This window comes from Thermobia domestica, chromosome 1 (assembly GCF_964235325.1).
Source record: "Thermobia domestica chromosome 1, izTheDome1.hap1.1, whole genome shotgun sequence".
Lineage (NCBI taxonomy): Eukaryota > Metazoa > Arthropoda > Insecta > Zygentoma > Lepismatidae > Thermobia > Thermobia domestica.
In genome coordinates, this window is record NC_137454.1 from 361228554 (window position 1) to 361244774 (window position 16221).

Consider the following 16221-nt stretch of genomic DNA (forward strand, 5'->3'; position numbering starts at 1 on the left):
GATTAGATGATGATTTTGGACATTTCTCAGAGATTGTTCAATCCACAATTTTACCGCATAAATATTACACGCTAATTTTTCTCAAGTTCTACCTGAGTCTTAAAAATAAAACTTCGAGTGTTAGTTAGCTGCTAAGCCCCATGTGTTCATTTAGATATAACTATTGACTTTAGCGTTGAAATGGGGGCGCGGTGGCTCAGTGGTAGAGCGTTCACCTCCGGTGCTTGGGGTACCCGGTTCGATCCCAGCTGTCGCCGTGTGGACTTTGTGATGGGCAAACACCGTGCTCGTGGGTTTTGTCAGGGTTCTCCTGTTTCCTCCCACTTTCTTCATTCCACCATTTCACCCATTTCTCATAATCACCGTCTCCTTTAGCCTAACCGGCATAATCGTGGGACGTAAAACTCAAAGATTTAGCGTTGAAGTATGGTCACAAACTACTTTATAGCACACGAAAACTGACTTTATATTCGATTTACTAAGTTTTATTTTCCGACTTCATAAATACTAGAATTTTTAGTACAAATGAGTGACGATGATGGATGTAGCAGCAACATCTTGTACACTAACCCTGCAAAAGAAACCCCAAGTTCAGACAAAGAAATCAACCTTTTGCAGAAGGAAAACAAAAAGGTGTTCTCAGGAAACAAAAAGGGAACTTATACCGTTGCCAACTGCGCTACTAATTCCACACTAAAATACAGTTTAGTACGTTTTGGTGTATGCACAATTACCAAGCAACAAAACAAAATATAAGCAGCATAGATGAGTCAGATACTTTGACTGCAATTTCCTGATAAGAAAACAAGTTTAGCTATTACCACGTGTTTCATTTTATAAATGGAAGAAGCAAAAGTAGTTTATAGACAAGAAAATGACTGCTCTGATTTTCAAAGTAACCCAGAATAAAATATAGCGTAAAATTTTATTATGTTGCTTAAAATAAATGCCTTATTCTCTTCTGAACACGCTGAACACTGAAAAATAATTGCACTTTGACTCTCGCTAGCTAGCAAAAATGGCTTACGTCTTATAACTTACAAAATCCAACTAGCAATGTTTCCTAAATTAAACGTATTACACTATAATACAGATAAAAACGTCGGATACATTTTGATAAAGATAACCACTACAAAAATAGGTTTTACATTACATCCAAAAATTTATAATAATGTGTTGCAGTTACTAAACAAGAATTTCGAGTAACTGAGTGTTAAGTTTAAAAGAATATAATCTTACAAGTAATTTTGCAAGTGTTTTTCAATCGTTACCACAATTTTAAAAAACTACTTCTGTATTATATAGGGTGGCCCAAAAGTAGGTATACACCTCTGCATTGATCAAGTATAACATCCTAGCTTATAGGTTTATTTGCTTCGGCTATTCCGAGCTTAAGATATAACTAAAAAGACATTAAGAACAAATGATAAAGAAACTAAGTCTACCTGATGGATAACAATAAGAAATGATATAAAAAGCAATGAGTTGATCAGTATGGGACTGTACACCTATTTTTGAGCCACCCTGTATTTGTTATAACAAAAGGTCTAATATAAAGTATTTACAGTGGGAAAGAGTGAAAAAAAAAGTTGAAAGCGTTCTTCCAAATATAAGGAATTTACATTAAAACCAATTTTAACTTCATCATTGTTCAACTGGGCACACGCAAGTAGCATAGGGAAAGAATACATTCTGAGATGTAGCAGTAGTTACACTCTGGTTACTCTGAATTACTGATGAACACGACAATAATGATTGTTGAAACAGTTTACAAGAAGTGAGTACCATTTATGCGAAATCTGTAACTTTTTTTTTTTTTTTTTTTCAAAACCACAATTTCGATTTCTTCACTGATATAATTTTAGCAACCTGTCCTCAGCCGGTCTTAAATTAAAAAATGTCTGCTTCAAAAACGTATCCACATTTGCCATTTCCCCACAAAATAATAACACTAAAGTCGATGTTTTAACACTTAATTGGTCACCTTTCCAAACACTTGCTAAAAATTAAAAATAATTATTTTATACTCATATAACGAAGAACTATCTACAAATACTCTTAACAATTTAAAATCCTCCATGCTGTGATTCAGTAAAGACGACCGGTATCAAGTTTCCAGTATTACCAAACCTCAAACATTAGACAAAATACGTGAGGTTCCTAGTTTGATTCCAGTGATGAACAAAGACCGCATGCGTGAGTTTTCTCGGGGTTCTCCCGTTTCCTCCCGCTTTCTTCATTCCACCACATAATCACCAATCTCATTACCGTCTTCCTTAGCATCGGTGTATAATGGTGGAAATGTTGAACTACACAAAAAGAAAACACATAATGCTTCATCTTGCAGCCTCTACCCATAAAAAAAGTCCTTAAAAATATGGTGAATATGGTGCATGACAGTCCTCCCAGTCAAGTTGCTGAAGGATCTCCCGGGTCCTCTTTGCTACATATCACTTCCTACTGTCGTATAGGTAAAGCATGCTCTTGCGATTCACCAATGCCGGCTCCTTTTGCCGCAATGCACGGTACACGCTTTGCAATGCTGAGAGTAGAGGTCAGCAGTGATGATGTAATCAGGAAGGAACTCATGATATCCTACTTGCCAACAATTCCACCATACAGAGAGTACAACCTTTCGTGGATGCAGAGGTGGTCTTGAAATGTGAGGAACAGGGTCATGGGGCGACAACCAATATCTGGTATGCTTGCGAGTGTCATCGAGGACTCGCTTTTCGTCACCAGTGAGTAAACGATCAAAGATGGGTGTGTTCAAGTACTGAGTAAGCAAGAGCAAATAGTCTGCCATATATTGTTCCTTGTTGGCTGCCGACAATTTCTGGAGTTACCACTTGCTTAATATGTATAACTTCTCTATCCCATGCAGGTGTAATCGGACTGTTTCAGCAGAAACATAGAATCTTTCTGCAAGTTCATCACAGGTTAGGCCACTGTCCTCCTCGAATTTCTGGAACCAATGCCTGGCGGTGCGTTCGTTCACGGCACTCTCCCCAAATGCTTGGCAAATGTGTCAACTTAATGTGGCAGCTAACAAGCCTACTTTAAAGTCATACAACAAATACACGTGAACAAGCTGCTTCGATACCTCCATTTTTCTTCGACACTGAACGAGTTATGACAGTGCGCAACGTGCCTGTATTACTGAAGGTCAGTGCTCAGACTAACTCCTGATCGCTTGGCAGGCATGTGCGTCATTTCATTCCTCTCTGTGAGTACATAATTAATGGGATGTCAAAATCGTAAAGAGCATTTTTGGTTACCTTGTACATAAAAAACAGAATTAAGGCATTTCGTATAACAAACTTTGAACAAGCACAAAACAATACCTTGATCTCTACTTTTCATAAGAATGGAGAAAAAGAGGGAGAGAGAGACAGAGACACCACAAATAAAATAAAGCATGATTTCACCTACTGTAACTTTAAAAACACAACAACGGGTTCCTTACTTTGTCCCGTGCATACGCCCACAGACTAGCAGTGTACAGGGAATAGGCTTCTACTTGTCCACTATCGTTGTATCGTTCGCATGTATGCAACACTTCTAGGCAGCAGAGAAACACCCAGCACGCAACAGCACCTGGAGGAGCCGATACTTCCAAGATTTGAAGCTCATTGATGCAATTATGTAGGAATGGAAGAGAACGTTGAGCAATCTGAAAATGAAAGAATATCACAGATTTCATAAAGATAATCTACAACTTCACAATAAAATAAAATTTACGAGCAAAATAATTTCTAATAATTCGTTAATAATAATAATAATAATAATAATAATAATAATAATAATAATAATAATAATAATAATAATAATAATAATAACAACAACAACAACTCGATGACTTAAACTCGGAGGTTCAATGCTGCGTTCAGAAAAACTCTCCATTGACTTCTGTCCTTAGCCAACTGGATCCAGTTTCTACTTTGTATTCCTATTTCTACGAGATGCATTTTAATAGTGTTCTCCCATCTGTACCTGGATCTTCCTAATGGTCATTTTCCGATTGGACTTCCAGTTAAAACTTTGAAAGCGTTCCTACTTTCCTCTATTCTGACTATATGGTCTGCTCACTTGAGTCTCCTAGACTTGATGACCCTAACAATGTTTGGTAAACGGCATAAATTATGCAGTTCCTCTTATGAAGTTTTTGTCATTCCTCATTCCCGTTCCTCCTGGGTCGTCTCAGGAACTTGTTCTTAAATACTTTCAGTCTATGTTCTTTCTTTCCTCAGAGTAAGCGACCATGTTTCGCAACCATATAGCACAACATGCATGATTATCGTTTTATATATTTTATTATCACAGCACGAAAATTCTTGTCTACGAGCTTTTACGTCGAGTATGGTTTGAAGCAAGGAGAGGTGGTTGTCATTATTAAACTTTTTGGAATACGCTACAAGAAAAATCAAAGACAGGAACAAGGGTCTAGAGCTAAATAGTACTCACCAGGTTATGGCGTATGCTGATGATGTAAATATAATAGGGGATGATAGGTGAACAATAGAAAGAACTGGAGAGGTCTTATTAAACGTTTGCAGGGACATGGGTTTAGTCGTTTAGAAGTAACTGCAGCGAAAACTAAATACATGGAAGTTTGTCGCGATCGTAATACTCCAAATTATGGATGCGTTAAAATATCAAATAATATTTTCAACAAAGTGGATACTTTCAAATATCTAGGATCAGGCCCGTAGCTAGCCCAAAAATGTAGGGGAGGGGGTTAGAAGGGTCCTGATCCAACCATATTATAGTTAATCACCATATTATAGTTCATTTGCAAGGCTACCGTGAAAATTTTAGGGGGGCGGTAAAAAATTAAGGGGAGCTAGACCCCCCTGAATACGGACCTGTATAGGATCAAAATTAACAGACCAAAATCATATTCATGAAGAAATTAAATGTCGACTAAAAGCAGGGAATTCATGTTATTATTCAGTTCAAAATCTTTTGTATTCGCGAATTCTGCCGAGGAATTTGAAGCTTAAAATATCAATACAAAACTAGTGTGCAATGGAAAAATTAACCTTCGTACAATGCAATCTACACAGGAGATACGCAGAAAAAAAAAAAAAATACAATGACCTAACACTTGGCATGCGGACACAAGAAACTGTAAAGATAGTTCGAATCTTATTATCTGTTACAAAATATGTACCAAGCTCTCTGAATACAGAACTGAGCAACTAAACATTGAACACACTTTCATTCCTAAACTACAAAAACCAATATTACTATCAGCGAACAGGATAGTACATAAGCTCCCAATGAGCAGAATACGGATCAGGGTAAGTCCGACCATATAAGACTGAACAGAAGAAGAAGAAGAAGAAGAAGATGATATTATTATTATTATTATTATTATTATTATTATTATTGTTATTATTATTATTATTATTATTATTATTATTATTATTATTATTATTATTATTATTATTATTATTTTGCTGTCATTGGCAGGTTGCTTGGCATAAATTAAACATCCCATAATTACGGTCTTAAGTTGCATTATAGTAATCTTTATTATGAACTAATTTTTAAATATTCATTTTATTTTGTGCAATGGACTTGGAGGTGCATTTAGTTTTCATTTCTGCATTTCTTTCATTTTACGTCACAATGGACTGCGTCATGATAATGCTCCAAACAATGAGAGTGCATAAGCAGACGAAATGAATAGAAAAGTGTATGAATTGAGGGTTCCACGATTACTTTTTACGCCTGGGTTCTAGACCCGTAAGCGGGGCTTCGTGATAAACACAGGAAGGGCTACACGCCATTGCGTAAGATGACTCCTTGAGACACAGACCTGCATGGCATATTATCCAATGTTTTTTGGTAGTGAATATTCTTTATTTTTTAATTCTTTGTTAACCTACACCAAACAAAGTAAGTGTGTAGAACTGCAGTCAAATACGATTAATTGAACTGTAGATGCATTTGATTCAATGATTTCCTCGGAGCTTTTTATGTGCATAGTCCGCCTTCATACGTTTTTCTCAAGTGAACTTATATTACTGAAGTTATTGTTTTTAATATAACTCCTAATATTGTGATTTATTGTGATTGTTTGTGGTAAGGTTGAAACAAAACTTTGTTTTGTCTGAATCACATTACTATTTGCAGGGAAACAGCATTTGTGTGCAGATAGCATTATATGCATTTAGATTGACGTTAGCGAAGCTGTCAATGCACGGGTCCACGGTTCAATACTGGACGAAGTCCAAGTTCAATTTCCGAGCTTGGTTATTACGTTGGTTCCTTTTGCTACCATCAGTAATCATAATAAAATTCTTCGTCTTGGTGTAGAACTTTTCTGCTTTAATATCGTCCATCCATTATATAGCTTTCTCCTCTCTTTCTCTCGTTTTCGCCAAGTCTTCACAACACAATTTGTTCTCAATGTCCTGAGCAGTTACTTTTCCTATTTTTAATCGTCTGTAATATGGTTCCTTTTCCTCCTATTATTCCTCCCACTTCCTTATTAGTTTTCCGTTCCACGTATCACGTTTGCCTCATTCCTGTCCATATCTAAATTTAGACAGCTTCTCGCTAGTTTTCGTCGCTTCCCTGACAAATGACCAAGTGTTTTCTCCGTAGAGTACAATACAAACGAAATAAAGCAAAATTAATAACAGTTCAAAATCAATTTTCTATAAATGAAAAGATACAGAAACGGGCAAATGCCTTCAATATTAAAACATTTTTCAAATTGTCGTAAATTTTTCATCTGTCGAGTTACAGACGTCTTTAGTGGTAAGTATATTGTTTACGAAGTCTATATTAAGGCAATAATTAAAAAAAGAAAAAAGAAACTAATCACAACTAGCCAAGTAAGTGTAATTTACAAAAAATATATTACCTATATTTTCTTCTACTTTCATACCATTTGTCATTTATTTTATAAATACTTTTCCCTTATTACTAACATAAATTCTTAAAACATTTACCGGCAGAAAAAAAAAATCCGTATGCGTTTATGGCGACTTGTATAAATTTATTGATCAAAATTTTAATTTTTATTTAGTGGCTTCTACAAAAAATCTTTCAAATATCTGTCGCTGATGTAGACCTTTTAATTACTAAAGAGAAGATACGTCCGGTTTCTTCAGAATTACGATACATTCTGGACAATACAGAAAGTAAGGAAAGAAATGGGTTTTGTCTTCGAAACGTGAAAGGACATTCTTCTTGAGTTCGAGCCCACTTTGGTGGCCTGTCTCAATTCCCGTTTCATACTATGTATGCAGGTGAATTCGCGCTTATGCTCGTGTCATTTTGGTTACAACTAGTGTCGTGACCACGTTTCTTTGTGCAACAATTTCGTTATTTTCTAAAATTCATCAATCTTATAACTATTTCTAATGCAATAGTCGACTTGGCTAACGAAGTTGCGACTTTCCTATTAAAACCACATCTGTGGTTACCGAGGAAGAAGACACTCTTTTTCTTTATACAGAGCTGTTCTGCTTATTGTGACCAAATTGTACTTTCCAAATAGTTACGCAAATCCACGACGTCACGTGCGGCACTGCTATATGTCTCTCCCCTGGTTTCGAACGATGGTCCAGCAGTTTCCATTGCAAAAGGCCGTGTTGGAGAACTACGACGGAAATTTTCTTCCATTTCTCTTTCACAGCCTTTCAAAGTTTAGTTGTCATTCGCCTTTTCCCCAAAGCTCTTTAAAGCAGTCCACATCTACAAAAGTCCATTAGATCTGCGTCTGGTAAACTTATAGATGTCTCGCTGAAAGGTATTGTCTTGCACTTCACTGGCCTCCTTCATACAAAAAGTAGAATGCGGGAATATCCTAGTAGAATCTTGAAGTGTGAAATGAAAGTGTGTCATGATGGAGCCGTACCATGTTGATCTCGTGTCAGTACATTTGATAGCTCTTGTTCGTATATGGGCTTCAGGATCTCCTGGTAGTATTGCGAGTTGATTTTGCAGTTCTTCATCCTGCAAATGTTCAATTTGCCTCGGTGGGAGTAGCCGGCAACCGCCGTGCACTCTTTTGCGGAAATCTCTTTGCACGCTTGGACCCACTTTGTGAAGCACTTTGGCCAGTTACTACAATCCATTTGTTCAGAAATTGCTAACGTAAGGGTATATATTCTTCTTGGAAACTGTATAGAGTGTTTACCTGCCACAAAAGTCCTCACGGCATCCGATCAAAGTTGCAAAATTGCGGACCACAGATTATACGTTCTTATTATTAAATCACCTTGACATACCACAGCATTACGGTCGTTTAATCTGAAAAATCCTGAGATGAATATGTTGACTCAAAAGGAACGGAAATGGAGAATAGCGGAAACTTCATAACGAGCATTTGCATAATTTGTACTGTTACCAAACATTGTTAGAGTAATCAGGTCTAGGAGGCTCAGGTGGGCAGGTCATGTAGCTAGAACGGAAGAAAGTAGGAAACGCTTTCAAAGTTTTAATTGGAAATCAAATTGGAAAACGACCATTAGGAAGACTTTGGTGCAGATGGGAAGACAATATTAAGATGGACTTCGCAGAAATAGGAATACAAAGTAGAAACTGGCTAAGGACAGAACTCAATGGAGAGCTTCTCTGAACGCGGCATTGATCCTCCGGGTTCCATTGGCCATAATTAGTTAGTTATTATGGTGGTTCGGATCCATCTTAAACTGCGGATGTATGTCTCATATAACTTTGGTACCAAAAAGGGACACTAAACTTCAATAAATGAACAAACATAAAATATTAAAGCATAAATTTCTATATTATAGCATAAATTTCCATATTAAAGCATAAGTTCCCAGTTATTCTTACTAGTTTCCACTTACTTTTAGAAATAAACTTTCAGGTTCCTAGAGATAAACACACGTATTTTCTCACACCTCTAAATTATATAGTCTTGATCTTAATCTTATTCCTGAATACTTACCTCAGATCATTCGTCACTGAACATTAGTAAAAGACAATGGTGTAAACTTATTATTATTATATTATTATTATTATGAATTACAAACTTCACTCAAATTGCCATCTTAGAGTTACCAATATGTGAGACTCACCTCCCAGGGCTTAAATGTAACAAGAAGCATAGCACACTGTCTAGCAAAGAGATAGCTTCGAAATTCGAGCAAAGAAGCTTTATTATCCCTTATAAGTGCTCGCTGGGTTTGGTTAACAGTTTGCCCTAGTACTAGGCCAGACCAATTTTCAAATGGACGCTGGAAACTACTCAACCACGACGGGGTTTCTGTAAAGAAGAGTTTCTCTAAGTACTAAGTACATTACTGTAAGAAATTTCAAAGACCATTTATTAAATTTAAGTAATACTTTACGAGTTAACTTGCATTGTCTCAAATAGCTTTAAACAGTTATAAATACTTTAAATTGCAAATGAATAAGGTTTTGTGAATTACGCGAACACTATAATCGGAACCTCAGAAACCACATTAAATAAAACACACATTTTCCTTCTTTACCTACGTATTTGCGTGAACAAAATAAATAATCTAACAGCCACCTCCTTCTCTCCTATCCCTAAAAAGTTACTTGACTATGATACTATTAACGATAATTTCAGGAAGTGAAAACTGAAATTAATGTACTATTCGCAGTTAGCCCCTTAACGCCGAAATTACGCAAAATAGTTTGAAAATGATACTCAGTTATACATTCTACATGAATTAAGGTTACTAAAGTTGGATTAAGTGAAAAATATATGAAAAGTATTTCATTACTATGTATTTCCATTATGTTGCGAAAAAGTATCTAACCACATTACTATACTTTTTCGAGAATTATTTGGTTCAAAATGAGCAGCACTGCATTGCAGAACCCTAGGAACAATCGTAAGTATTGGATATTTTTGTTTACATGCTACGCACTGTTTTCCAATAAAACGGTATATGAAACCAGTAAAAAAAATGCAGGAACACGTTTTCTGTTGCCGCCAAAATTCTTAAGGCAACGATGCGTTGAGTAGATAAGTCTCGAATTCGCGACACTGAGCCCCGTGCTTCCAGAGCGTTTTTCTAAGTCTGTTGATCCACTTTTAAAATAAAATAACGACACGTCACGTTACTGTAAATTCTACAATTCTGGATAGCAATTTATCTTTAAAATACCGAAGATAAAAACACTTTCTAACTTCGGCAGTCACACAGAATTCAAAGACAGTGGTGAGGGCTGTTAACAGTATGAATGTTGTGTAAATTGATGCAAAGTAGCATAATTTTATTTACCATATCCAATCATGAAAGGTCATTTAACATTCAAAGAAAAAGATGTTGTTATTGTTAGTTGAGTTTAGCGCCCCTTTTCAACAATAATGCTATATAAGGCGTGGCCCTGTAGTTTAAGGTGGAATCTGAACCACCGTATTGTATTTAAATTCCAAAGTTTTTCTATCAGGAATCGAACCCGGAACCCCATATACTAGAGGTGCGCGCACTAGCCACCAGACCACCAGGAAGGGCTTAGATGGAAAGCCTATGCAATATTAATTTTCAACTGAAATCTTTACAATACAGTAATAATACCTCTCTTTGCCGTAGACTCGATATTTGTAATTACGTGGGTAATTCAGAAAGTAATGCCTCCATGTACACTCATGTCCAAAATTATTGTCGAATGTCTATAAATATATTGTTGTAGGAATATAATTTAATAACGAATTCGCCGGGTATTTCTGACAATGTTAGTATGTGTATAATCGGCAAAGACATTTATGTGGCAAAATTCATGTTAAAAGAGCAGTAAATAAGAACAATAAAACGAAAATAAAATTTTATTGTCCATTTAGCAACATCTTGTTTTACTTGTTGTAACTTTCATATTTATAATTCTTTTCCTATGAAATTTACCACAAATATACATTTCCCGATTATACACATAGTATCAGTGTTAAAAGTACCCTGTAAAATCATTATCAAACTATATTCTTACAAGAAGACAGGTATAGATATGCGACAATCATTTTGGACATGAGTGTACATTACTTGACCAATAGTAGTACAAACATTCTGAGAATGTCAATTGTTTCACCTTCCTATCTCTTTTTGTTCCAGAGTGGTCGAGCAATCCATGGCATCCAGTGGTGACCGGCCGTTGAAACAGCGGGCGGAAAGATTGCGCCCAGGAACATTCATGGCCGGCGACGAGTTGTGGATACACCATCACGACCCGGAAACGTAGAGTCAGTCGATGGAGTACCGCCACACGTCCTCTTCTTTACCAAAAAATTCAATGTTGTCCCATCTACTAGCAAGGTGTTGTTGACATTCTGCCTCATCCTGCCTATAGTCCGGATCTTGCACCCTGCAACTTTTGGCTCTTCCCCGAATTTAAGGATTACCTTAAGGGCCCACGGTACAGTTGTGACGCGGAGGTGGAGGCAACAATTCGGCAATGGTCTCGCCAGCAGCCACCACAATTCTTCGCCGACGGCATGAAAAACGATGGTTTCGCGTTGGTGCAAAGTGTGTTGCCCGTAATGGGGACCATGTTGAAAAACGATGCCACTATTTGTAGCTGACATTGCAAGCTTTCCACTGATATCTGTATCAGTGATATCTGTCAAACACAAATAAAGGTATCCCCTTGGAGGTATTACTTTTTGAATCATCCTCGTATTATTCATTTTCTCAAACTTTACGCAGAAAATAGAAACCACAACTATCTTTCTTTCCTTCTTTTAGGTGAAGGTCGGATTGCAAATACATTTATTTTATTTTAGTTCGACAACACTTTCCTAATATGTTACTTGAGCTATTAAAAATTAAACCAACTTTGTGTTTAGACACAAGCTAATTACAAAATTTTATATGAAAATGACACAACCGTACCTCCCATGTTAGAGTTGAGCACAAACTGAGTGAAGAGGGCATCCAATTCATCATATTGAACTAAGGCTTCCTCATATAAGCCTAACATCTCAAGGACAAATGCAAGCTCCTCCTAAATAAAGAGAAAAACATATTTAATACTTTTAAGTTTAACTATTAGAGGTCAGCAGACTATTTTTGAAACTAATATTTCGAATCCCAACTTTTATGAATAGTGATCATTGTTTTAATCAGTACACGAAATGGGTCACGGAAATTCTGATTTTACGTTTTTAGTTGTTGAAGTTGGACATGAAACGATTTTTCACCATTTGCATATCACCTTATTGTTTTGTCACGTAAAGCACTGTTATTAGACAGCTAATGTATCCAGGTTGATAGGCGAAGTAGACGTGAAAAAAGTGGGATTTGGTTGTGTGGTGGTATTAACCAGGTATTAATTTTTAGTACGTAACTTTTGTGGTCAATATATATATATATATATATACAATGCTTCAAGACAACACCAACAACGTTTGAGAGGTGATTCCTGATACCAAGATAAGAGAAAAAGTACAGATAAACCTGGGTGCTCCATGTTTCAGAATTCTGCGATACTTCCGCAACATTTTTTATAGAGGTAGTGAGTACTTCAAATTATATGCCCGTAGCCAAACTCCCTCTCTAAAAATTGTTGCGTGAGTACCGCAGAATTCTGAAACATGTATTTTTAGATAGCGCACATATTAGTTCCTAAGTGAAGTCCTGACCCGACTACGATAGGTCGCATAGTATTGGAGCTCTGAACCTTTAAAGTTCATTTTTCATGTTTTCGGCAACCTGTAACTCTGAAATGATGGATTTCTATACCCAAGTTGGTTTATACTTATTTGCCTTATCTTGGTGTCAGGAATCACCTCCCAAACGTTGTCGGTGTTGTTTTGAAACACCCTATATATATATATATATATATATATATATATATATAAACTGTAATAATTTCATTCCCCGAACTGTTAAATTACTAAATTCCGTTGATTGCGTATGTAAGATTTTTACTGGGTAGTTTCGGACACGTAAGTTTTGGCCTTGTTCACCAGGAAGGAAGTTACTTACATTAAGATCGAAACACACAATTTGCACTTTTAGTGCAAAGGTTCACAGTTCGAAAGAGATCTCTTGTAAAACTGATTATTTATAATTGAAAAATACTTTGATGGCAATTTCTTTGTGAAAGAATGCTTTAGACACTCTCTCTTAGACTATACTTCTTTTCTTCATATAACTAATTCAGTTCACATTAAACTTGTTGGTACTTCGTTCTATTACCTAAGGCAGTAGGAGAAGTCTCTTTCCAACTATGAACCTTTGCACTAAAAGTGCAAATTAAATGTATAAAGTGTTTCGATATCAGTAATAGTAACATTTCTGGTGAACAAAGCCACAGTTTGAGTGGCCGAAATCGTCCAGTGAAAATCTTATAGACGCAATCAACGGATTTTAGTGTTCCCACTCATCATTTTAATAGTATTCGAAATTTCTTTGGCTAACATACAATAATTCAGAAGTGTTTCACTCTACTTGTGTAATATATTAACTCTGGAAATTTTACGTTGAAGTTCAAATAAATGCTTTCAGACACCACAAGTGTTTATTTCTTTACATTTCCAATCCTGTGAATGTTCCTTAATCGTGATTTTAATATTGTGTTGATGATGATTCCAGAACAACCAGAACTGCAGCTTTGTTTTAAAATTATCCTGAGACATAATAGGAACTATTATATGATAAGTGCAGAATCTGTTCAGAAAACACTTTCCGACTCATGATGAATCCAAAGACATTTTGAATACACTTGCAACAACAGAGTACAATGGTGGTACAGAAAAACTGGCATTACGCTATAACACGTATAACTCACAATGGATACACTTTCATGTCTCCACATCGGAATTGCTTGGAATCATACTATTAGATCTTACTATGCACTTAAATGTTTTGTGAATATTTGGCAATAACAATGGAAGAAAACTTCATGCCAGAAAAATACCAACAATTTGGAAGAGAGAAATCTGTATGCGAGCAACTACCTGCACACTGAACCACTTTTAGGAACAATAAAAAGTGAAAGAGAAGAACGATACAAGTGACGCATACCCTCTTGCAGCAAGTTAGAGGCGTTACTTCATTTTATACAAATTAGGAAAAGTTTAAAAACAAATTTATTTGACACTGATAACATACATAGACCGATTAATAGGATCTTGTATTCAAGAAAGGACAATTTGACACTGAGTTAGAAAATGAGTAGTAGGAGTGTTTATGGAAGTATCGTACTTTTGAATTTAAAAAAAAAAAAAAAAAAATGAACCATGATGATATTAATACACATAAACCTATTTAGAAAACTGAAAAGTTTACCTGGAGCAGAAAATACTGAGAAAAGTTCCAACCGGGTTCATTTCGACGCTCCCTTTGTTCTCGGACTACTTCTTCAAATCGCAATAACGTTCTGTTGTACGCAGCTAGTAGTAACACCCGGATCCGTACCAGCAAGCCCCTCCATGAATCCGCTGAGCGAGACTCAGACTTTACTGGATTAATTACAGACACGCACCTTGCAAAGAAAGAAACCAGGATTAAAAGAAATAAACGTTACGAGGTTTAAGTTTATCTACCATGATGGATGGACAAAGATATGAAAACACCTGAAAAATTGCACATTACCTTTATTAATAGCGAGTAGAACCACCTCTGAGATGCAGAAAGGCTTGCAATCGACGGGAATGGAGAAATACACGTCGCATATGATTGTCAAAGGGATGTTGTAGCATTCTTCCGCGAAAGCAGCTGAAAGTTGTTGTTGAGATGAGGATGATGGGTAGCGGGCTCGCATTTTAGTCTCCAAAACTGACAACAAGGGCTCAAGGATATTGAAATGAAATGAAACTTTTGAGTTTTACGTCCCATGGTTATAACGGTTAAGCTAAAGGAGGCGGTGATGATGAGTAATGAAAGAAAGAAAGTGGGAGGAAACGGGACAACCCCGAGGAAACCCACGCACACGGTATTTGTCCACCACAAAGTTCACTTGGCGGGGGCTGGGAGCGAACCCGGGACCCCAAGCACCAGAGATGAACATTCTACCACTGAGACACCGCGGCTCTCTCAATGATATTGAGGTCTGGTGATTATGGAGGCCATGTCAGATGTGATATTTCATCTTCGTGCTCATCAAACCAATCCTAGACAATGTAACCTGTATGAACAGGGGCTCTGTCACCTTGAAACACAGCATTACCATCTGGGAACAAAGTCTGCACCATGGAATACAGCTGATCACTCAAAATGGTTACGTAGTCCTTGACAGTGACATGTGCATGCAGGGATGATGATGGGTCCAGCAGAATATCAGGACATGACTGCCCAAATCATCATTGAACCAGTGCTATGCATCAATCTTGGTAACAGACAGTCTGTATCGAACTCTTGTTCTGGTGGTCTCCACACTTAAACTCGGCCAACAGTTGGAAACAATGTAAAGGAAGACTCATCCGATCAGATGGCAGTCTTTCGCTGCCCCATTGTCCAGTTTTCATCGGCGCTGCACCACTGCCTCCGTATAGCAGCATGGAGTTCTCTTCTTAATGTTTTGACTCTAATACGGTTTGTAAGTACTGTCTCCAACTCAGCTGTGACTTTTTAGCGCCACGCTGATCTTCTGCTCGGTCACGATCATATCCAATGTGCGTCTGTCTCTGTTATGCAACACACTGGCGTCCATACTGGGTGCTTTGCTGATGCGGTTTTTCCGGTACACTTGTAGGCAGTCATAATCTTCGAGACTGTGCCTCTTGACACAGCAAACATTTCCGCTATTTTCATCACGGAAGCTCCAACTATATGCGCACCCACAACTCTTTAAAACTCTTTTGTCAGATCAGACATGATTCACGGTAACCTGCACGGACCGGTCGGTGAACTGTATTTGGCTCATCTATTCGATTAGCCAGATTAAATATTTCACAGGATGTGTCGGTGACCACACCGACACCTACCATTCAGATGCAAATATGTTTGAAATGGTTACCTCTTTTATACCAGTGCAGTATCAGTATACCCATATTTTTGTCCATCCCCTGTATATTTAATGTACAGATATTTATCGATTTAATGGAAAAGTGCAACTTACAAGATTAATATGGCATAGGGCCACCTTTGCACTCAGAATAGCTCTGATGCGACGTGGAATGGAGTCATAGAGGCCATGAACGGTAGCAGTGGAATATTACAACATTCCGCGTGCAGGGCATCACCCAATTGCGTAAGAAAAGATGGAGGCGGAAGTCGGAGTCAAATTCGTGTCCCTAAAACAAATCACAGATGTTCAATTATGTTC

The 16221-nt window shown here is 37.1% G+C and overlaps 1 protein-coding gene across 2 annotated transcripts in view; it reads right to left on the minus strand.

Moving 5' to 3' along the window:
• Positions 1–16221, minus strand: part of SIDL (SIDL trafficking protein particle complex subunit 10) — a 99082-nt gene that overhangs the window by 65654 nt on the left and 17207 nt on the right. For both annotated transcript variants that reach the window (XM_081730547.1, XM_081730539.1), the window contains exons 5-8: positions 14244–14439; positions 11844–11955; positions 9063–9250; positions 3467–3673 (exon numbers count right to left, since the gene is read on the minus strand). In XM_081730547.1, coding sequence (XP_081586673.1) covers positions 3467–3673; positions 9063–9250; positions 11844–11955; positions 14244–14439 — 703 coding nt within the window. The remainder of the gene's footprint in view (positions 1–3466; positions 3674–9062; positions 9251–11843; positions 11956–14243; positions 14440–16221) is intronic.